We start from the raw sequence: 24473 nt of genomic DNA on the forward strand, positions 1-24473 counted from the left end.
ACACGGTGCTGCTGGAGGTAAGAGGCGAATCCAGAGAATCAACTGCCTTTCTGTATACGAATGATGTGCAATAGATCCCCATCACAAATCCACTTCAGGGGGAAAGTAATGCACACTTAGGAATACTTTAAGAAGCATGACACGTGTAAACCAAGAACTAGGAAACAACTCAGTGGCAACCAAAACACAGGGGAAGGCATCTCATGGCTGGAGACTTAAGACAATGTTGTAAAGGTAGAGGTACTCCTCAAGGGGGTTGAGGGGAACTGGGAGGCAAGGTTGTGGTAGAGATGAATTGTGTGAGAGAATTAAACAAAGAAAAAAAGAAATACTCCTCAAATTGACAAATTGATAAATTGACATACAGTTCTGGGGAAACTCCTACAAAACAAAACAAAACAAAACAAAACAAAGCAAAACAAAAACGCTGGAGCCTTTTCATAAAGCAGAATGTGATAAATGACCCCAGGATGTACAGAAAACACAGAGAGCTCAAACAACCAATGCAATCCTGAAAGAAGGAAATGCCGGGGGACTTTCCCCATTTCAAAAGTCATTACAAAGCTACAGCAACAGCGACTAATTCTGCAGAGTGCTGGCATGAGGAAAGCCATACGGATGATCCAAAGAGAACTGGGGATCCAGAAATTGTCCCTTCTGTTTATGCTCAACTGCTTTTCTCTGACAAGGTTGCCAAAACAATTCAGTGGGCAGAAATAGTCTGTAAAGACTGTTGCTATAGAGCAACTGGTGCTGGGTCAACCATAGACCCACCTGTGTGAACACACTTGGACCTATATATTAAATCCTGCACACAAATGAACTTAAAATAGAACCCAGGCCTAAATGCAAAGACCCAAACGAAAAGTTAGAAAACTCTTAGAAGAAAACATAGGGATATTATCTTAGTGACTTCAGGCTGAGTAATTAGCTTTTTGACTATGGTATCAAAAGAAAAAAAAAAGAAAGAAAAAAAGGAAAAACAGTAAGTACACAGGACTTTGTCAAAATCAGACCTTTTGTGTTTAAAAGTTCACTCTCAGAGAAAATGATAGGGCAATTTAAAGACTAAGGCAAACTTCAGTTATTTATATCCAACGCGACTAGTATACTGTATTCATAAAGAGCTCCTATAAGTCAACAATTAAAGGACAGTGACATCAATTTAAAATAGGTACAGCATTTAAATACACATTTATTTAATGATGATACACAAATTCAGTCAGTATAGGATATATATGTGTATATATATATGTGCACAATATATTAGTAGTTAGGAAAATGCAAGCCAAGTCACAGTCTGATGATGTCATTTTGTAACCACTGGGACGGCCGTAACAAAAAGGATCATCTGTAAACAGTGTTGGTGCTACTGGAGAGAAAATGAACCTGTGTGCATTATTGGTGAGGATGGGAAATGGTGCACACACTGGAGAACAATTCCGCAGGCCCTCAAAATACTGAACATAAAACCTCCGTGTGATTTAGCCACTCTGCCTAAAAACACCCAACCGAAAACCCGGCTTCACATAAAACCTTGAAGGTTTGTAGCAGCATAATTTATAATAGCTAAAAACAGAAACAACCCAAATTTATATCAAATAATGAATGGATAAACAAATGTATTTCTATAGACTAGAATATTTTTTGACCTAGAAAGTGTATTGGTATAAATATACCAATACACTGCACCACATGTGTGCCTGGTGCCTGTGGAGGCCAGAAGTCAACACTGGAGAATCTGGACCAAGAGTTAAAGAGGGCTGTGAGCTGCCTTGTAGGTGAGGTACTGGGAATCTAACTGGGGTTTATCCAGAGGAGGAGCCAGTCTACTGACATATCTCTCCAGCCCCACCTCTAAAAGGCAAATATTATAGCTATGTAATTTATATTTTAACAAATGTATATTTTTAGAAGAGGCATACTTTTACATATCAACAGCAAGAGGGGAACTATTTTAGTATGATTCTAATTTAGACAATAGGTGACAGGAGCAATGGATAAGACCTAGATAAATTTAATGCAGATGTTCAGAAATGAAAATGCAAAACCAGAGAGTTTTGGACATGCGTTCTACTCTTTGTATTTATTTTACTTCTCTGGCTGCTAAATGGTCTTAAAACAGACAGCTCAAAATCAAGCCCTTTTCTACAATATTAAGAAAAAGTAAACTGGATAACCACACAACTTGGAACTGTTTGATGGAATTCTGGGTAGTGATGGACATGCTTGCTTTTGGTTTTGTGCAATATGGCAGCCATTAGCCACGTGTGACTATGGAGCAATTAGCATGGGGCTTTTACAAATGAAGAACAAAATGTAAGTGTGCTTAGCTGTAATTATTGTAAATAGTCACATTATGACTGGGAGACAGACAGGCTCCATAGAGATAAACAAGGGCATATTTGTAGGACAGCTTTAAGGCACAAATACAGATAATGCATTTCTTACATTGTTTACCTAAGAGTAGACATTATTAGCCTTGAACCCTGATTCAAGTATGTAACACAGGGGGGCCAAGCAGACCTTGTTGTTTAATTGGTATAATGTCTAACATGTTGATAGATCATAGAGCACAGATGATATAAGGGCTTAGAATCAAAAGCAGAGCCTATGCAACAGAGTCTGAACATTTTATGTGCCTTGGAGAAAAAACTGGATCTGTTTGAAGAAGGTCTCTTCTTCAAATATTACCATATTATGAAAAAAATAAACCAGCACCCAGTAAGAGATACATAACACCGGGTAGACAGACATACATACATGCACTCATACATGTGCACTAACAGGGCAGGGGCTGACTTTCTCCTCCTGTGTCAGTGACACATCCTGGTAGAGAAACTAAACACCAAGGGGCAGGAAGTTAGAAGACACACTGTAAAGGCCAGATGTTCTCATCCTGTGTGTTACTTTTCATGAAAAATGACCACAAGGCCCTTGACAAATACAGTAAGCTATAAAAACCCCCAACACCTCCGAGTTTTAAAAATAAATGTACCTCTATTTTGGCATTTAAATGAGGCTAACATTTTTCTAATAGTTGACCTTACACTGCTCTAGGAATGAAGAGACTTAGCCCTGAGGGAAAAGAATTATCAAAAACTCTTAGATCATTCCAAGGGGCCTCTCTTTCCACTGATGGCCGACTAGGCCATCTTCTGCTACATATGCAGCTAGAGACAAGAGCTCCGGAGGGTACTGGTTAGTTCATATTGTTGTTCCACCTATAGGGTTGCAGAGGCCCATTGGTCGTGCAAACTTTGTATGCCTCAGTACAGGGGAACGCCAGGGCCAAGATGTGGGAGTGGGTGGGTTGGGGAGTGGGGTGGGAGGGTATGGGGGACTTTTGGGATAGCACTGGAAATGTAAATGAAGAAAATACCTAATCCTACACCATGAGGCCCAAGGACAAGGTGCTGGCTGGCTTGGTGTCTACAAAGGCTTAGTCTCCACTTTCAAGGTGACTCTTTCCTTACCTCATTTTTGTGTGAAGAGACACACCCATTATCCTCATATGGTAGAAGAGATGAAAGAGCTAAGAATCAATATTGAGGCCTTTATTCCCAATTAGGGGGGCTGAGTCCTTCCTAAATATGAACCTTCCTGAAAGTGTATTTTCAAAAGCACCATCTCTAAACACCATTACCTTGGGTTTAAAGTTTCAATACATGAATTTTTGACAGGATGCACATGTCCAAGCCCTAGCAGGTAAGACATAAGATAAAAATAAGTGAAAATGAAAGTGAAAACATAAGTGAAAGATGAAAAATCTAGGAGGCAGAAGGCACTAATCAACAGAGCTGGACCAAGAATCTGTCTCCCTTCAGAGAAGAGGCCAAGAAGTGTGCACTACCAGGAACCAAGGCCACAACCTCATTCCCTGCCTTCAGACCTGTCAAGCCTCCATGCCTCCAGGTTTTGTTGAGGACAGGAAACAGTCTCCCCAAAAGGCTGTTGCAATTCAGAAGAGGCAATGGCTACACAAGAGTTTTAAAACATCTGCTCATTAGGATGTCTACACCACTGTCATCTTTCTACACCAGATCACATGCTTAGATGAGGATGTCAGGTAGATTCAATTAAAAAAAAAATAAGATTATTCCAGGTTACCAGACTTAAATGTGTTTGAAGTTTATAAAATCAACTCTATTTCTTTAACATTCAAATTAAATGAGTTTCAAATATGAAGTGAGCCGTGGAAGTTTGTACTATCCACATCCTCTCCTACTTATTAAACTGGAGTGTTCAGGAGATGTTAGATCATTCACTAGACACCCCTGTGGTCAGGCTGTTCTAAATACCTTCAAACACCCCATCCAAACATGATCTTAGCAGAACCGAGTGTGAGAAAGAAGATGTCCACATATCCCTAGGGCTGGTCACCTGGCAAGGCTTGCATTCCAGTGGACCGGATGGAAACCACCTAATTAAGTTCTTGAAAGTGTATCTGACAGCACAACCTGCTGAGGTCATAGTAAATGATATCACAGGAGCCGAGGAGCCTATCCAGAAGCCCCTTGGGCACACCTGCCTCTCTCTGTTTATACATGTACAAGGTAAATTTCATATGAGTAAAGACGGCTGGGCATGGTGCTGTGATGTCCCACTCCAGTGACATTGCGTATTCTTGGAGAGAGTGAAATAACCTAGAAGGAATGGCACTTTGCCAAATTTTAAAAGCAACCATCTCAAAGATGAAAACGTTCTTGTTGAGGCTATATCGTAAAATACTATTCTTCTGTGGTTTTGTTGTGAAACATAGGGTTTCCAGGAAGACATCAACTGAACATCAAAGTCCGGAAACACATTTAGCAGCCTGTTATCGGATCCACCTTCCATTTAGCAGTCTCTTAGCTGCAGGACCAGTGTGGGCCACAAGTAAGAAATGGGAGTGGACCTTTGACCAGCAGGCCAGGACCCTGTTCTTTCATCATTCCCATGTAAATTCTCAGCTCTTTCAGATAGTTTGATTACTGTATTGTATGATTCTCATTTAATGATCATAACGCATTAAAAAGAACAGAACGGTGAGAGAAAGGAACGGTGAGAGAGAACAAACAGGTCTGGGGGTTGAGAATACCCATGCCATGGAAACAGTGCAGGAGACCAGGGGAGCAGGAGAGGGGCTAGCCGTGTGTGTGTGTATCAATAAGAGTGAAGCACATCAATGAAAAAATGTCATAGCAGAACCCATTTGTAAACTAAAACTTAATCAAAATTTAGCTTTTATAAAAAATATTTTAATTAGGTATTTTCCTCATTAAAATTTAGCTTTTTAAGCTATCCCTTTAACCTACCATATTAAACACAATACTTCAGAAATTTTAAATAAAAACAGGTGTTGAAGACGGGGAAGGTACCAGAGCATGAAGTAGGAAGGAAGCTGGGGCTAGAAGAACGCAAAAGGGTGGGGCGTGGAGGAAGGCAGAGAGAAAGAGCAACAAAGATGTTTGAATAATGTCATTAGGAAGGCTAATACTTAATATGATGACTTTTAAAATTAAAATATTTTTAAATACCTCCGGAAAAAGAAAATACAACAGGAAAAAGAAAAACCAAGCCAAAGTCCATACAAAATAAATACTGCATGTCAGACTCCCCAAGTGTTAGGAAGGGGACAATATCTGCAATAAGCTCCCCGAGGACAAGCATGTACCCACCATGACAAGATGTTGATGGATGGTAGGAATGGCCGTAACAGTTGAGAGACTTTAGTTACAAATCACTTCTGCTTGCAAAAGGCCACTGTCTCCTTAAGGCATTCAAAGATTTGTTTAGTTTTCTTCCCAGCAAAGCAGAGGCTGGGCTGAGAAGGGCGCTCCTCCCCCTCAGTCATTGTGAAGAATAAAGAAAACAGTGTAACTGTGGCACAGAGAACAAACCCACACCTGGGTAGGCAGCAGCACATGCAGACAGACCCAGAGAAGTTAGAAAACACAGATGGGACCTGAAAATTTTTTTTTGCCTACCAAGAGAAATCCTATTCAGTGGGGATACACCCCAGAGTGGCAGGAAGCTCAGAGTGTAGACGTGGGAGTCCATAATTAGCGCAGCAGGACAGGGGCTCAGGGACCACTTTCTGTAGTAAAATACATACTCAGATATCCATGCACACACAGAGCAGAGACTTCCACCACCTGCAACCCAGGATGCTGAACATCTGCTCAAATCACTGCTTCCCTCTGGAGTAAAATCTGGCAAGAGCTCTAAGATCCCAAGCCAAAACATTAGACAGGCTACTCAAGGTGTCTAATTGCAAAGATTTTACACACCTCAAGGACAGGAAATACAGAGATGGGGAACAGAGAGCCGAGCTGTCCCAAAAGAAGCTTAGATGCACACAGGACATGAGAAGAACAGAATCACAACAATATCCAGTAAATTCACACCCACTGCACACCATGAAGGCAGTCAACACTTTCAGTGGGATGGAGTCCGGGGGGGTGGGCATGAAATGCCAAAAAGCAAACTTGGCAAGATGCTCCCTGGAAACAGCCAAGATTAGCTGATCAGAAGAATCACGTGTGATTCCACTAGCCAGAGTTAGATGCAGCATTGGGGGACCAGATCTCACAAATCTGGCAAAGCTCATCAAAACAAAAGAGTTTAAGACTAGTGAGAGAAGTGTCTGGTCCATCTGCAAGCTAGAGCAAGCTGAAGATGCTCTGGCACTAAAAGCCATCACTACCCTGACCATGTAAACAGCTAGATCTGAAACACTCTGTGAGAGACTGGAAATGGTATTCTTACCTTTTAAACACGAATGACTTATTTAGATGTTTCCCTGCATACTGAGATATAGAGAAATGAACCTAAAATGAACTAAAGTACGCTGGGATCGCCAAGTCAAAGTGGTATTGATGTGTGATAATTATTACTTAGCCTATAAATACATCCCATAATGCCTAATTAAAAAATAGTTAAAGCTGGGTCATGCATGAGGGCAAGCCTGGGAATGGAGGCAGGAGGATCTTGAACTTGAAGCCAGCTTGGACAATATAGTGAGATCTTGCTCATAAAAAAAATAAATAAATAAAAATTTAAAAAAAAATGAAGGAAGGAAGAGGGTGAAGGTGGGGGACAGGGAAGAAGGAGGGAAGGAACCCTGCGCTCGAGAAGGGAAGCTAGTGATTTGATTGGTTCTCATTCATTGCTGCTAACAACTCCACAAGCTTGGCTTGCCTTAATGATGGAAACAATAACCCGAGGCCTGAACTTGTTCATCCATGCTGCAGAGGTGCAGTAACTACAAGAGTCACCCACCCAGCTTTCTGTTCTTTTGCTGTTTGTGTAAAACCACAGGCCGAGAAGAAGGAAGCAAGCTGACGTCAGGCTACAAGCTCCTGGGACTTTTCTGTTCCATGCCTGTTCATCATCTTAGAAACAACAAATTATCATGATATTTGACCATATGGTCAGATTATATTCCAAATGTTCATTCCTAGGGCTGGAAAGTATGTCAAAGTTCAGGAAAACGTGCAACTGAAAGGCAAAATATAAAGATGAAGTCGTCTTTAAAACATAACTATGGAGGTGCTTTTTATGCTAAAAAAAAAGGTAGGAATTCGATTTAGTTTTCTATCTTTCATGGACTTTGGTACATGTTTTGCACAAGACTATTATAATAATTGAGAGTTAATTGGATGCTCCCATGAGCAAAAACTCTTAGAACTCTCATCTAGAGAATACAAAGCCCACACACGTTGTTCTCCAAGTTCTCTACAGAAGGAAAATGTTCCATACTTACGGTCATTTTCTTCTTGAATCTGGTTATTAATCATATCAATACAATTCTGAATTTCATTCCAGCTTAAGGTATCTTGCCCTTGGGATAATGCTTCTTGTTTAACAGAGAGTAGTGCGTCTGCATAACTGGAAGAGAAAACAGTAAAGCCTCAGCTCAGACTTCTCCCACTCCTCACGTCCTGCCTCTCAAGTGTTACCCAGGGACCAAGTGGAGATGCTGGAACCAGCCGGGCAAAAGTGAAGATCTTTCTAGAGAGACACTTTGTGTTTCTATTAGTTTCTTTTCTTTTTGTTTTTCCAAGACAGGGTTTCTCTGTATAGCCCTGGCTGTCCTGGAACTCACTTTGTAGACCAGGCTGGCCTCGAACTCAGAAATCCACCTGCCTCTGTCTCCCAAGTGCTGGGATTAAAGGCATGCGCCACCACGCCTGGAGACACTTTGTGTTTCTAAAGAGATACTTTGTGTCTCTCAGTCTATTAGAATGTTCAAATGATGGAAGCCAAAGAAAAGATACTTTGTGTCTCTCAGTCTATTAGAATGTTCAAATGATGGAAGCCAAAGAAAAGAGAATTTATTCTGGGAGAAGGAAAGTGTATCAGCCAGAAGGGGAACTTATCTCCTGGACAGAGACTACATACAGTTCTAACAATTTGTCAGACTACCTTACAGGATGAGAATCAAGCCAGACAATGATGGGTCACTCACTAGTGGGTGGAACCACAGCTTTTCTCAAACTGCTTACACATGCATATACTTGACTCTCTATTTAAACTCTGATCTTACTTCAAGACCCCTGTGATGGATGTGGGGATTTCCTGGATCTCTTTGTGGCTATAGTGATTAAGTTTTCTTTTCTGTTCTCCACTTTTAACTTGGATCTTTTAATTGACTTATTGAGTACAGATTGTCAGGCCTGACTTGGGACACAGGTTGCAACTCCCATTGTTCAAGAGCAATATCCTGAGGTTAGACAAAGAGTAGACAAGCGGGTAAAATTGTCTTGTACAGCCCTGTCAGCACATGTTAGACTGACTTTTATGGTGTAAGCATTTTTCTTTTTCCAAATGTATTTTATTCTGAAATTGTGTCTGCATGGGTCTTTGTGTGGACATGTGCCATGGAGGCCCTGGGCACTGGACTGCCTGGCAATCAGAGTGATAGGCAACTATGAACTGCTTAACATGGGTGCTGAGAACTGAATTGGGTCCTCTATGAGAACAGTATGCAGTCTGAACGCTAAGCATCTTTCCAGCTCCACTGTCGAAACATGGTTCAAGAATAAAGTTGTGTGAGGAGAATTCTGAGTGCTTGTGAGAAAACTCTTCAGAAACCAAGACAAACTGATTTCTTCAAACAACCAAAATTGTTCCTTCCAGGTATGGTGGATAAGAGTGAGTTTTAGATTATTAATTACAATTGGATATTGTTATTTGTTTCTATGCCTCCGTGGTAAAATGTTTTGACACGTGCAGACTGTCCTTGTGATTGTATACGCTTGCAATCACGAGACCTTTACTCAGGTGACCTCTCTTAACCCGCAGAGTATAAACTGTCTGATACTCGGAATAAAGTTGGCTCTTGCATGAGACTTTAGTCTGCCTCAGGTCCTGCCCCCCTCCAGAGCAGCAAACACCCCACTACTAGTGCTTTTTTATCCAAAGTATTTTTTTTATGTCTATGAAATATTCACTGTAATCAAAGCTCCTCACAACCCAATCTCCTATGTAATCCAAACAAAATTAAATCCTCAACTACACAAAATGACTTTCCTTTTCTCTTTCCTTCAAAATTCTGGAATTGAACCCAAATCCTTCAGTAGCCTAGGCAAGCATTCAGCCACTGAGTTAGAACCGAAAGCCTCTTTTATCTTTATGTTGAGATAGGTCTCACTGAGTTGCCTTGCTGGCTTCAAACTTGGTATGTAAGCCCAGGTAGCCTGTGACTTTACTCCTCCTGCCCAAAGTGCCTGAGTAGCTGAGATTAGCAGCTTATAATACCCACCAAGCCCACCAAGAGTTCAAAGCCATGAATATACACTTCCAATAGCCTTGATGGGCAACTCAAGACAGCTGTGATACACTTTCTCAGCATCACAATGCAGGAGTTAGAATAATCTCGATTCGTTTGTCACCTGTACATTTCTGATTAGTTTTTATTTTAAATCGAGGAAAATTTTACCGTCTACTACCATGAAACTCTCATATTTTTTTTAAGAGTCAATTTTACCAATGAAAATTATACAGTTAATGTGAAGCAGCTGGCCAAAAAAGAAAAAAGAAAATCAAGAATCTGTACTGTTTCATCTTTTGTTACCAAGGAAATAAAGAGCGGTCTCTTAGGTACACGATTCACCTGTGGCTTCTGTCTGTAGCCCCTGATGCCTGTGAGCAAAGGAAGCTAAAAAGAATACTGCAACAAGCCTAAGTGTGTTTCCCTGGAGGTGACAAAAGTCCCCAAAGTTCTTCATGCTTCCAGGTGACACTGAGGTGTCTGTTATGCAATGTAGCTTAAGAAGAAAAAAAGTTCTTCAAAACAGGAAGCAGTGATGACGAATGATGGACACCAATGGAGGCCAACCCAAAGTAGGCCAAAGTAGGCCGAAATGGGCCAAGGATTATGCTTGAGAATTTTGCCTCGCAAAGTCACAAAGAAGTTATGTTACTGACATCTAACAAGTAGCACAGATGAAACCAACAGCAGGGACTCCTGGAGAGCTGTACTGGCTAGCCTTCCTCAGAGACCAAGGCCATTCTTTAAGAATGTACGAAGCCTTTCGGGGCCTCTTGTGGACTTAAACATATAAGTGATGGCTCTGTAGGAATCCTTAAGGATTGGGATAGACAACACCCAGGATCCCTTTAGAAATGTGTACCAGTGAGCCAAAGAGAAGAGTTTTAGGAAGAAGCCCATAGGACTTCATAGTCCCCTCAAGTGAAGGCTCTTCAGTACAAAGTCATCGCTGCAGTGTGTGTGTGTGTGTATAATATATATATATATATATATATGCTTCAGCCTATATAATATATATAACTTATATATATATTATACATACATACCACACACACACATATATGTGTGTGTATATATAAGCATATATATATATATATATATATATATATATATATATATGCTTCAGCCAGGCCAGCACTAACAACACTGGGCCGGCTGGCCCCTCTGTTATATATCCCATAGAAGTCCAAAACCAGGATGCCACTTGGATATGGACCAGAGGGGCTCAACTATGCACTAAAATAAGACTGTTCTTTTTTGCTGTTATTGTTGTTAATGTTGGTAGTGGTGGTGGTAGTGGGGTGTGTGTGTGTAATTGTATAAATTATACATATATACACACATACTCACACAGATATGTGTAATATTTTCATATTGAAATAGTCCCATGTAGCCCGGGCTGGCCTCAAACTTGCTATATAGTCAAGGAGAATTCTGAACTCATCTTCTTGCCTCTGTGCCTTCATGTTGGAATCACAGGTATGTGCCACTATGCCAGGGTGACCCCTGTCCTTAAGTTATTATTATATCATGAACTTGGCTCATGCAGGCAATGTGGCTCTCGAATGGAGTGAGTCCCTTTCCTGAAGTGGTATTTGTAGCTGGGGGCAATTTTGATCAACAGAGTGGACGGCTGGAGTACTGGACGGGGGAAGTACTGTCAGTCAGAAGGCAGGTGGCCTGGTATGTTTGACAATTGCTTTGCTAAGAGTCACGGTTACATGTAAATCTCCAAGAAGCGAGCAGCTGTGTCTCATACTCCAGCATCAGGAGGGCTCAGAAGTTGGTTAGAGAAGTGTGACTGGCGACCTGAGGAGGAGAGGAAAGAGGTGGAGCTTCACCATGGACGCTGCTACTGCACAAAGGGAGAGACACTGCTATGAGGGTGGTCCCTGGAGAGGAAGCCTTTAGCTGAGGACTGGACACAGAGATCAGCTGGGCACAGAAGGTGCTGGCCAAGGGCAGAAGAAAACTTGACATCAGACAGATTTCTAAGCTTGGAGCAGTGTCTGCTGTGATTGACAGGAGCAGCGGAGGGAGGAGTCACTGCCTGAGAAATACATGCTGGGGGCTGTGTGAGAGCAAGGGGTTTTGTTCAAAGAGAACAGGAGGAGGGATTTCTTCAGGAAGACGCTTCTTTTCTGCCATTTTGTACATGCTCAAGTGACCTGTCACCATTTCCTCAGAATCTAAGAACTCTTTCAGTTTCCTTGGCAATTGTGTTTGATGCAGCTCTAGCTATCCATCTGGAGCCAGTTTAGAATCACTGGCTAAATTTTCATCAGGATCTGGGTAGACATCTCCCCCTGGTGGTCACAGCAATTCAGGGGTCACTCATCTCCTTTCCTTTTTCCTATCTGATCTCTCATTCCAGGGCTGAGTGCTTTGTATGTGTGCTAAGGCCCTGCCCTCAGAATCCAGAAGCAAAGAGAAAAAACAAACCTCTCATTTGTCTTTTAATTCCAGCCTTAGTACTCTCTGTAGATCCACTGAAGTCATCTGCCTGACTAGCAAATGCAGCTATCGGTGACCCGAAAATGAAAGTGCTTACAAGGCTCTTTTGGGCCAACAATCATTGGAGAGAGTTTGGGGCTCCACTTAAGGTCCATAACCTTAGAAGTTTCCTTGTCAATAGAATGGGTACATTGTATATATAGCTACTTCTAATTTTCCTAAAGAAGCTGGAAGAAAGGTGTATTTTTTCTTCTTTTTTAAAAATTTAATTTAATTTTTTTACTTAATTCACTTTACATCTCACTCACTGCCCACTCCTAGCCACCCCCTCCTACAATTCTTCTCTCCTCCACCCTCCCCCTCTCCTCTGAGCCGGTGGGCCCTCCTGGATATCCTCCCTCCCCACCTTGGCACTTTAAGTCTCTGGGAGACTAGGTGCTTCTCCCATTGAGGCCACACAAGGCAGCCCAGCTAGTAGAACATATTCCACATACAGGGGACAGCTTTTGGGATAGCCCTCCATGCCAGTTGCTCTGGATCCACTTGAAGACCAAGCTGCACATCTGCTACATATGTGTAGGGAGGCCTAGGTCCAGCCCATGTATGTTCTTTGGTTGGATGTTCAGACTCTGAGAGCCCCAAGGGTCCAGGTTAGTTGACTGTTAGTCTTCCTGTGGAGTTCCTATCCCTTTTGGGGCAACAATCCTTCCCCTATTCAGGAAGGTGTATTTTCTTTTTCCTTTCCTTTCTTTCTTTTTAAAAAATTACATATTTTATTTATTTACATTTCAAATGTTAACCCTTTTCCTGGTTTCCCCTCTGAAAATCCCCTATCCCCTCCCCTCTTCCCCTTGCTCACCAACCCACCCACTCCTGCTGGTCCTGGTATTCCTGTACACTGGGGCTTAGAGCCTTCACAGGACCAAGGGCTTCTCCTCCCATTGATGACTGACTAGGCCATCCTCTGCTACATATGCAGCTGGAGTCATGAGTCCCACCATGTGTACTCTTTGGTTGGTGTATTTTAACAGCTCCTCTAGGTATTAACTTGGAATAAAGTTAGTTGTTAATATAAGATGATAATTTTGTCTCTAGGAGAGGAGGATAAAGAAGCCTCCGTGGCAGAGCAGACCACTCTTGAGAAAATGCAAGCAGGACCTGTGGACTTTTCCACTTGGGGGGGGGGGGGGGGGGACCTGCCAAACACTTTTTTTTCACCCTGAAAGAGCATCCGGGAAGTGCTCCTTACCGGTCCACGTGTGCCTCGTCCAGATTGTTGAAGCCAATGGTGGGGCTTCTGAGTTGGTTCTGCACAGCCACAAGGTCACTGCTCTCCAAGGCCTGGTTTAGCAGAGCAACAGCAGACAACATTTCCACGGCAATCAGGAGCTCCTCGTGGGCTAAGTAGTTCTGTTGGCAAACACAGGGTAGAGTGAGCTCCCGGCATCGCATGCACGACACAGATGTGCTTTGGACACGGGATGCATATGACAATGAGCATGCCCACCTGCTCTTCATTGGCTTTCAGGAAAGCCACGTAAATGGCTCCTAGGTTCCCTTAGATTATTGTTTTGGGGGTTGTGTTATCTATAACCTACAGTTACAATGTCACAAATATGTATCCCACCGCTGATCTCTACTCCCAGAGGTGCCGCCTGCCTTCCAGGCTCCATCCAACCTGACAATTAAGCCAGTAGTTAGACAAACCAGGCTGAAAGGTCCAGTTAAGATCTCAGTACAGTAAATGACTGGAAACCGGGTCCAGGAAAGGAGGGCTTTACCTAACTAAATGTTATAAACCTGGAAAAACAAATACGATCTTTAAGCTGAGGAAGGTGACTCTATCCCCCAAAGCTAATTTTGCTTTTATAAATTGGGTAGAAACTTTAAAATGTGCTATAAGGTTTAGATATTTGATGCAATTTAAGGTGAAACTAGTATTTTGGGGGGTGGGCGTAACACAAGGAAGTACCTCCAAATTTATATATTCATGAATCTATTTGGATTATTCATAAATGTGTTAGCTTTCAGAGCATCTTTTTCTTTCAGTACTTTCTTCCATTTGATCATTTTATATTTTAATCAGTTTCAAAAGGGATAGTTCTTTTGTTATATTGAAGGGAGGCAACTTTAAAAGATTTACTTTAAAAACTGAATACATAATGACGTATTCAGAATATTATGCATACAAAGTATATTTATATTAATGTATACATTATAGCTTTCTGGATCACCACAGAAAATCTTCAAACAAACTGATTTCAGCCTGATAATGCATGTTTTGTGTTTTATAGCAAACAAGAAAGTGTAGCAAGCAAAGGCGCATTTTATCTAAATGACACAGACTGACCATACATTTGCCACCTGATGCACTGTGACTGGCTACAAGGTTACAGCCGATGCCTAAGTACTTCCTCTCTCCCCTCTAATGCACTAGTCACCCCCATCCTGTAGGTTAAGACAAAAGGACGGGAAGGCAGGAAGAGAAGACTTGGCTGCTGTGTGGATGACACTGACTCATGGCAGAGCTAGACTTGAGTGTCTGAGCTTCAAATCTAGGAGAAGTGGAAGAGGAGAAAAAGGACAAGTATGGTGCTTTAAAAAAATCTGTTTTTTTTTTCCTTTTAGTATAAAGTATTTATTTCTAGGTAGAAAATGTGTGTTAAAGTGAGGGAGGTCTTGGAACATAAGAATAAACCAACAAATCCTCTAATCCAGGGACTGGAGAGATGGCTCAGCAGCTAAGAATTCTTTCTGCTCTTCTAGAGGTCCTGAGTTCAAATCTCAGAACTGCTAGGAAACTTATAACTGTGACTCTAGCTCCAGGTTAACACCTTAGACCTCTATAGGCACTCACAGACACACAGACACACACACACCTTTTAAAAATATACATTCTATAATCTAACCTTTTAGGCTATAATTGCTTGTTTCTAACCCACTAAGATTTATAGATGTTATTCACTATAATTGACTTTTGAAAAATTATATAATATGCACCATTCTCCAATACATACCAGTCTCTGGCTTTTGTTCCAACTAATGGGGACCTTTTGTGATGACCATTATTCATTAAATTTATTTACCTGCATTTATTTTGTGTGTGTGTGTGTGTATGTGTGTGCGCGCACGCACGTGCAAATGTCAGGATCAACTCGCGAGAGACAGTTTTCTCCCTCTACTGTGTAGGACCCAGAAATCAAGTTTAGGTTCTCAGGCTGGATGGCAACTGCCTTGTACTTATCAGGCTATCTCACAGGGCCTTATTATTTTCCTACCTTCCTTTACGCTGGTTGCATGGTATTCCAAGCACAGGAAAAATACCACAAATTAATTACTCTTCTATTAGTATCAGTCAACATGGAGCTAGATTCTTTTTTCTCAGTCTGATAGACACATCGGGAAACATCTCTATGGCTAAGCTTCCTGTTTCCTGTTCTTCAGGCTCAGTTGTCAGAATGCAACAGAATCATGAGCCTTTGAGACACACTGGGCACAATTTCACATACCAGCTTCTCTCCAGGTGCCAGCTGCTCCAATACTTATACCCACACCCGGGCAAATATCTGAGTAACCACCAATCTAATTTTACACACACACGCAAGCACACACACTCATTTTCATTCACAAACATTTATATGAAAATGACTATTAATACTTTTAACATACTAAGGATTATAATTTTACAAAATTTAAAAGCCATGCTGCTAATGTTCCTAGCAGCAGATTTCTAGAAATACTGATTTAAAGCACATTTCAATACAGTCAAAATTATTCCACATTATTTTTAATCTCTGTGTGGGCCTGTATGTGAATATGCGTCTGCAAGCGCTCTTCCCTTGGAGGCCTGAGGCATCGGGTCTCTCTGAAGCTAGAATCCAGGCAGTTATGAGCTGGGTGCTTAGAATAGATCTTGGGTCCCTGCAAGAGCAGCAGGAATTCTGAGTCCCTTCTCAGCCCAAACACATACACAGAGAAAATAGCAATAGCCTGTTCTCATATGTGTCTGTGCACACTACCCCTGAATTTCCTATGTATGCCCTCAGCATTTTCCTCTTGGACTAAAAGCAAGAGTTAAAGGGAAACTGAACGCTGGGGCTGGCACCAGGGACCACTGTGGCTGGGTCTGTGTAACAGCTGGAGATGCTGTATCCCAGACCCTGACTCCCTGCTTCTCTCAACAGCCTTCCTTCTTGCTGGGACTTGGTATGAGCATACACACAGCTGTGCCTCACCGATGTGTTCTGTTTCTGGAGGTTGAAGAGTTCATTTTGATACATAACAGCAGCAAAGGGATAGACAGCTGGCAGCTGGGCTTCCGGTTTCTTCAGTGCAAGCAGTGTGTTCTCTGGGTCACCTTCCTGAAGGACAGCATTGATGTGGTCCACAGCAGCCAGCCCTAGGGGTAGGGGGACATACTAAATAAGAATATATGCTTTCCTCTGTGGCCAGCCCCTCTTCCCAAGGTCCTGATGCAAGGCAGTCAATTCCCACAAATTCTGAAAAGCTGCGGGTGACAGTGGGTAGTTTTGCAAGTCAGTTCAGTGATTCAAGTCACTCAAATGCCTGAGGTAGTTCAGAAGAGAACAGAAGTACCAAGAGACCTTGAGTTTGGATCATTGCTGCTAGTGTGACATCCCTACAAAAGTCTTGTGTGTGTGTGTATGATGCATGTGTTGTGTGGATGTGTGCCAGTGTGTGGGCACAATGTGGAACTCAGAGGACAACCTCGGATATCAGTCTTCACGTTCTCTCATGGTTGAGATAGGGCCTCTTTAGTCATTAACTGCCACTCACTCCTGGCTGACCCAGAGGCTTCTGGGGCTTTGCCTGTCTTTCTGCCCCTCACCTCCCCATAGGAACAGTGGGTTTGTAGATGTGTGCCATCTCATCTTATACATGGGTTCTGGGGATTTGAACTCAAGTCTTCACATGTCTGAGGCAAGCATTTTACCCACGAGGCCATCTCTTTGCTCCACCACACCCCCAAAACTTTTCTTTCAGGAATAGCTCTTTTCTCACCTCACCCCTAATGCTGGCAAAGTCCTTGTGTTCTGTGTGTCTCATTGGTAGGTAAAGCTGGAACACAGCGTTCTGTATGTTTACTCTATGCTGCCTCACAGTACAGGCAATCATTAAGGTACATGAAGACCAGGAACAAGCCTTGTCCTGATGCCATAACCTCTCAGTGGATCTGTACGTGGTAAGCCCACAGCGGAATTTGATACCCTGCTGCCCTACTATGCGAAACAACCCTAAGTGCCTAATCCCTCCATCAGTTATAACATTCAGGTTACAAAGAGCTTCAGCACGGGGTGGGGTGTGGGGGGCTTGGAATGATGGCACATCAGCAGAGTTTCAGAACACAGAAGCCCAATTGCTGACCCAACAGGGGAATAAAAAATGAGCTGTCCCTGTTCAATAGAAAACCTGACAGAGCCTACAAGATTTGCCGTCTAAGGAAGGCATCTGGGTACCGGGGCTAACAGACATGCGCTAGTCTATCTTCCTAATGGTGGCCCTTTTTGACAGGAAGACAGTTTATCTCCTAAAGAGCTTCCCGGGAACTTTCTACTGAAAACTATCACTTAACAGCAGGAAACATGACTAATGGAACCCTTCAGGTCACCCCTACCCCACAAATTTACACTACTCTCAGCACAAAGGATCCAGAGAGCCCAAACATTTTTCTTTTATTCTTAGAACTCACTTGGCTAAAGCAAGAATTCCAAAAAGGCAGGCGTGCGATTGCGCTATGTCCTGCTTCAGTAGGATTCCAAAGTCTTCCAGCTGCACGTGGGATTACCTGGGGTTACTCGGGCAGGATTTCTCTTCACCTCTGAGAGCTTCTTAGATGCAGGTTTGTAATATTGGGTAGTAAATAATTTTATAAAGATATTCCAGAAAGTTATCTCCTTTGAGTGCCCTTAGAACTACATTTCCTTGGGGCTGGAGAGGTGGCTCAGGGCTTAGGAGCCTTTGCTGTTCTTTGTTTCCAGAATTCATATGGGGGCTAACAACCACCTAAAATACCAGTTCCAGGGGAGCTATTGTGTTTTGATCTCTGTGAACACCAGATATGCCGTGTGGTATATGCACATACACACAGGAAAACATTTAGAAATCAATAAAATCTAAATTATAAAAAAGAAATCCTATTTTTTTCTGGAGTATTTTTTCCCAAACCCACCAAAATTGTCTTATTTGCATTCTGCATTTAATAAAACTCCCAGTCCTAATGTGGTCAGAACACACCACATGGAAGGCCTGAGACAAACTTGGAAGCAAATGACTGCAGTGCAAACACAACTGAAGTCTCTGAGGAGGGGGCCGCTGACCTATGCACCAAAGCATCTACCAAGGCCCTGAACCGGCCACTATGATTGTAACTGCCTCAGTATTGATGTAGTAACCTTCAAGGCTGGGAGGAGCCTGGAGACAGTCGATACTTTACTTGCAGATTTTAAAGTTTATGAACAGCCCACGGTCACACCCTTGACTACACAACTTTCACTGGACTACACCACTGGACTTTCACAACCACTGGACTACAACCTTTCCAGAGATGAAAATTTCAGAAGACCAAAGCTACCAAACGAGACAGCACCCTTACCAATTTTAGCTGGTGCTGATGGTACAAATCACCCGATATTTTTTAAATGAAAATGAAAATATAGCTGATTTGGTAAAATCTGTGGTCAGAAAGTTAGGTCATTGGATATCAAGTAGTTATTTATAGAGAATTTTATTAAACACAGAAAAGAGAAGGCTGGTTAAGTTATAAACATTTCCATCTACAGGACCATATCTCCTCTTGAAGTTTGTGGAGCTCAGATGGCTCATTGGCAGTATTAATTTCTTCCTGCAATTCATTTCTGCCAAGGATAATGAAAATCTCAACCTTCACAAGTAGAAGGAAGAAAGCCCCGAGGCTGGGCTTCGTATATCACCACCCACATATTCACGGTTTCTTTTTCAATCGTAGAATTCACTTGGCAAGAGAAATAATTCCAGAAAGGAAGGCTCGAGATTGTGATATGTCTTGAAGCCTTCCAGCTTCAGAATACTAAACAGGTAACAAAAGAACATGAGCAAGCACCCTAAATTTGTAAGACATCGACATAAAGACAAGAGCAGTGGATCTTATGCATTTTGTGGGGAAGCTAAATTCTCAAGCTCAGTGTCTGTTGGACACTGACATGGAAATCTGCATTGGTATCCTTCGCCCCTGGAGGACGAAGCCTCTCCAACAACTTAGGAGCGAACCTCCCAGTCAGTCCTGCAGGTGTGTATTTGGTTGAGTGTTCAAAGCAATAAGGAACATCCCCAACCCATCTAGGCAGTGACATAGAAGGCAACTTCCAGACTGCTCTGGATGGCAGACAATCCAATTTTAAACTCAGCAGAAGTTCATGTGATCTGTTAAATGGGTCCAGTGGTCTTTCATGTATTAAGAGTTTGGGGGAAATATGGGCTATGTATATTAATACAGAGAGAATAAATATCAGATAGAATTGCTTACTGCCTCTTCTGATATTCAGATAAAGATAACTTTGACTAGAGGGAGGGGAAGTCTAATGACTGATGGATCTAAATTCACACCTGATCCTCTTTAACTACCTGAGTTTCCTGGTTTGGTTTGGTTTTGTTTACAGTCTGTTCCAGTTAGCTTTAACTCTCAAGTTGAATCAGCCTAGCGTTACCTAAGAAGGGACTCTCATTTGAAGCAATGCTCAGATCACATTGTACTGTGAGCCTGACTACCGGAGACTCTTGATTACTAAGGATATAGGAGGAGGGTTCAGCCCCTGTCAGGTGGTCCTGTTTCAGAAAGCGAGCTAAGCTTTCTAAGTACAAGCCTGCACTTGAGCTAGCAAGCAGAACTTCTCCATGCCTCTACTTCTAGTGTTGGCTAGCTAGTCTTATGTCAGTTTGACACACAAACAATTAGAGTTATCTGAAAAGAGGGAACCTCAATTGAGAAAATGTCCCTAAGATCCAGCTGTAAGACATTTTCTTAATTAGCAATTTAGGGGGGAGTTTCCAGCCCATTGTGGGTGGCACCATCCCTAGGCTGATGGTCCTGGGTTCCATAAGACAGCAGGCTGAGCAAGCCGGACGAAGCAAGCCAGTAAGCAATACCCCTCCACAGCCTTTGCATCAGCTTCCACCTTCAGGTTCCTGCCCTGCTTGAGTTCTTGTCTTGATCCTGACTTCCTTCAATGAACAGCAATATGGAAGTGTAAGTCAAATAAACAGTTTCCCACCCAGCTTGCTTTTTGGTCATGGTGTTCTGGTGCAGCCATAAAAATCCTGACAAGGTAGATTCCCACTTTGACTCCCCTTGGTGATGAACTGTGACCTGTAAGGATGAGTCAAATATATTCTTTCCTCCTAGAAGTTGCATTTGGTCAAAGCGTTTTACCACCGAGCAGAAAAGAAACTAGAACACAAGTCACCCAACTGAATAGGGTGTAGAGGAATTGAGCTATGTAACCGCCACACAGGTTCAGGAGCATAGACCCAAACTTGCTATCATGCCACTTCATTTTGCCCCCGTAGTAGTCTCATTCAGTTGCAGTAAAGCTATATAAGCTGGGGGAGGGCAGAGAGAAAAAAAGAAACAGAAAAGAGAGAGAGAGAGAGAGACCCTATAAACTAAAGCCTGTGAATGAATAAAAACCAGAACTGTTAGTAATACCATATCTTGTACAATTTCACTGGGACACAATCACACAACCAAGAGCAAGGGACCACTTTCATTACATTGTAATCTTTTGCTAAACAACAGTGTCAGTTCTACGAGGGACAGATCCAAAATGACGCACACCACAGGAAGTCGGGAAAGAAGCAGTTTCTAGATACTTTAACAGGTTGTGTATGGACCAGCAACAATACTCAGTGAGGAAGACTCATTGGGAAACCGTGGGATATCATGTCACAACGACAAGAAGCGTTAATGGACTTCTCATTACATAAGGCAGTTTTGTAAGTTACGAGGGGGGAGTTTTGCAGATTGTGGCAAAGAGAGCATACACCATATAGAAATATCTCTTCCCAACAGGTACTTCTCACTTACTGTTGACGGTACTGATGTTGCTTTGAATTTCTGCCTGCGTCAGCAGCTCCTCATACGCATCTCTCTCTTCCTCTGAAATACAGCTGTTCTGCAAAACAAAATCTTCACTGATCCCCTGAGCCTCAGTTTCCAAAGCAGGAAACTCAAAAGATAAAGGGGGCTTTGCTCCTTTTCACTCCTCAGTAATCAACACAAACACCTGTGGGACATCTGCTCCATGCAGGGCTCTGCAGGGAGCAACAGGAAGTACAAAGACCAACAGCTTGGCTGGCTGATCTGTGGACAAGGCTAAGGGTCTAGCAGGGAACAATGGGAAGGGATCAGTCAATATGGCCATGTTTACAGAGGCAAAATGGGGAAATACTGAAAATTTCATTTGAGTCTGTCTAATAACATTAAAAATCAGAGATAACAAATGTGCATTGAAGAGATTACAGTCTAGTTAGAGGAATACAGTCAAACTCGTTTGGAAAGAAACATTTAAACCGTGGTAACAGCTGAGGCAAACCTGGAGGAGGAGTGGAGGAGAGATCAGCAATGGGCTGACGGCAGGTGGGTTTGGTTAAAAGAAAATAAAGTCAACAAGCTGAGTCTGCACGTTTTTATTAGACAGAAGATGGTCTGTGCATTGTAGAGAACACCAACCAAAGGCCAGGCTAAACACTCGGACTTTAGTTTGTTTGTTTGTTTTGTTTTCTTGTACTTCATTTCATTTTGAGACAGGGAACTCAATCTGTAGACCAGGCTAGTTTTGATTTCATAGAGGTCAGCCTGTCTTTCTCTTCTAAGTTCTGAAATTCAAGGTGTGCACCATCACACCGGGCCCTGTCCTTAAGTAGGAAAGAGACAAGCAGGACAGGTTTTTAGTGAGGTGATGTTGGATCTGAATTAAACACGAATTCTTCCACCTTATCTTCGGAGAGGGGTTAGGTTGGAGGATGACAGGAAACCAGAGAGACCCAGGTGGAAGCGGGGCTACTGGAGTCCTGTGGAGATCTTGGAGGCCAGCTGTGAGACTGAGAGGCAGTGGATTCAAGTTGGTAAGAAAAGGCCGCAGAATCCAGCTCGGAGCAGGAGAGGGGGCAATCTAGACAAGGTGGCACTCCCTTCAAACCAGGAGCCAGAGCACAGAACAGTGCAGGGTGGGCGAGTGGAAACAATGATTCTTCTGCTGTGGTTGGTATAAGGCAGGGATGCAGAGTTCAAACTCTGTGGGGGGTGGACAGGATGACATGGGAGGGGCTCACTTAGAGCTACGAGCTCATTCCTTCAGCAAGTGGATGGCTCAGTGGAGGAAGAACAGAAAAAGACCAAGGTGAGAATTCCAACAGAATGAGGAAGAAGGAAGAGACTCCAAGGTCAATGCTGAGAACTGTAACATCCAAGACTTCCACCAGGCAGGGAACAGAGCCTCTCGGGGTAGGTGGGCCACTGACATGCTGAAAGCCACCAGGCAGGGAAAGGTCATCAAAGAAGTAATGGAGCTCAGAGCTCAATGAGGGAAGCGTTGGTGTGGAATACAAGTTTTAGTGTGGACGAAGCTGTCAACCAAGACGGTCCAAGAAAGACCTGAAGCCACTGTCTCTAAGTCTATAACATGATATTCATTCTTTTAGTGCCCATCATGAAAGAATATATTATGTTACTTAATTTAGGGTCTTCTAACTCTTCAATCCCACCCAAATCAAGAAAGACCACAGCCAGTTGATTTACAAATCATCTTGGTCAACATTAGTAACAGCTTTTCGTGTTAGAAGCTCAGAGCCATATCATTACTACATGGATCACCCAGACTTCAACTAAGTACCTTCAGTTTTGCACTTTCCTCTTTTTTCTTTTTGGCTTCCCACAGTTCTTTCTGGTACTCCTGTGAGAGGCTGTCGTCCACACAAGTTAACACTGCGTTGGGGTTTCTTAGTGTTATAATGGTCTGCTTGGCCACTCCCTTTTCAATAGCCTCATTAATGGCTATGACTGCAGCGTGTACTGAAAGGGAAAGAGAAAGGACACTTCTTTTTAATCAGCAAAAGACGTTGACAACATTGATACCCCATGAATTGAAGCAGTCTGTCTTCTTTAGGAAGACAGAGGAAGTAAAAGGTGTGAGGAGAAAGCGCAGTTGATAAAGTGCTTGCTCGATTCTTGGCATTATGTAAGAAGTCAGACATGGGACATGTGCTTAGAATTCCAACCCTGGGGAAGTGGACACAGGTGGGTCCCTGGGGTTAGCTGGCTCAGCTAACCTAGCCTACTTATCTAGCCTCAGGTCCCAATGAAAGGCCCTGTCACTAATAACACTGTGGACAGCTCCTAAGGAACAACTGGCTTATATATGCAATGCACTCATGTGTGTATGCACATCTATACACAGAGCACAGCAAGAAAAGAGACCTTGGATAAATCGTGGAGCATCTGCCAATCTCTGCAAGCTTGCCTGTCCTCGGTCTCCATCCCAGCATCTGTGAAGTAATTCCCATTTGTTCAGGCAGTGAGATCGACCAGATGTTAAGCCATGCACTAGGGCACAGAGTCAGCCCTTGCTTCCCGAACAGGGCAACACAGCCCAACACAACAAGTGGGCTCTAAAAGATAGCTATAATTTAACTTGCAATATTGAAAGAATCACAGCAGAATATACCCTGCCACAGCAAGTAGAGAAAATGTTTTATGGAGCAAAAATTACATCTGATATCTCTACTTTTCACATCGCACACATGCAAGTTTAAAGTCCAAAGTCAATTATTCCGCTATGTTCAAACAAATACCCTTGAGTAACGCTAAGAACAAAAGCATCAGTGGTCTTGGTGTTGAGTGTGCTCCTACAAATGTGGTGAGCATTCCTGAAACTTGCTGGACTTTCTGCAAGAAACATGGCGGTCCCCAGCCTCATGAGGAGACACTGTAGAAGATGGGCAAAGTGGCATCAGATGGCTGTATGGGCAAACTAAGCCTAGTCTGCTCCAACAGGTTAAAATTGTGCTGAGGCTGGAGCCCGTAAGCCCACCTGCAGATCTTAGCGGATGCTACCTAGAAGATATGTAGGTGTTTTAAACTTGGAAGTGATAAAAGAAAGGACCAAGTGACCCAGTTCTAGCAGATTTTGTTATGAAGACAGTAAAATCATGAAGCTATTTATATTCATTTCATTTGGTCATAGTCAGTTTGGGGGCGGCGGGGGGGGGG

General features: G+C 42.7%; 1 protein-coding gene across 1 annotated transcript in view; it reads right to left on the reverse strand.

The window, feature by feature from the left end:
- Iqgap2 (IQ motif containing GTPase activating protein 2) overlaps positions 1 to 24473 on the reverse strand; it is a 259748-nt gene that overhangs the window by 79829 nt on the left and 155446 nt on the right. Inside the window, exons 8-12 of the mRNA XM_021180833.2 lie at positions 23098 to 23276; positions 21291 to 21378; positions 16447 to 16610; positions 13461 to 13621; positions 7748 to 7872 (exon numbers count right to left, since the gene is read on the reverse strand). Coding sequence (XP_021036492.1) covers positions 7748 to 7872; positions 13461 to 13621; positions 16447 to 16610; positions 21291 to 21378; positions 23098 to 23276 — 717 coding nt within the window. The remainder of the gene's footprint in view (positions 1 to 7747; positions 7873 to 13460; positions 13622 to 16446; positions 16611 to 21290; positions 21379 to 23097; positions 23277 to 24473) is intronic.

The sequence above is a fragment of the Mus caroli genome, chromosome 13 (assembly GCF_900094665.2).
Source record: "Mus caroli chromosome 13, CAROLI_EIJ_v1.1, whole genome shotgun sequence".
In the NCBI taxonomy this organism is placed as follows: Eukaryota; Metazoa; Chordata; class Mammalia; order Rodentia; family Muridae; genus Mus; species Mus caroli.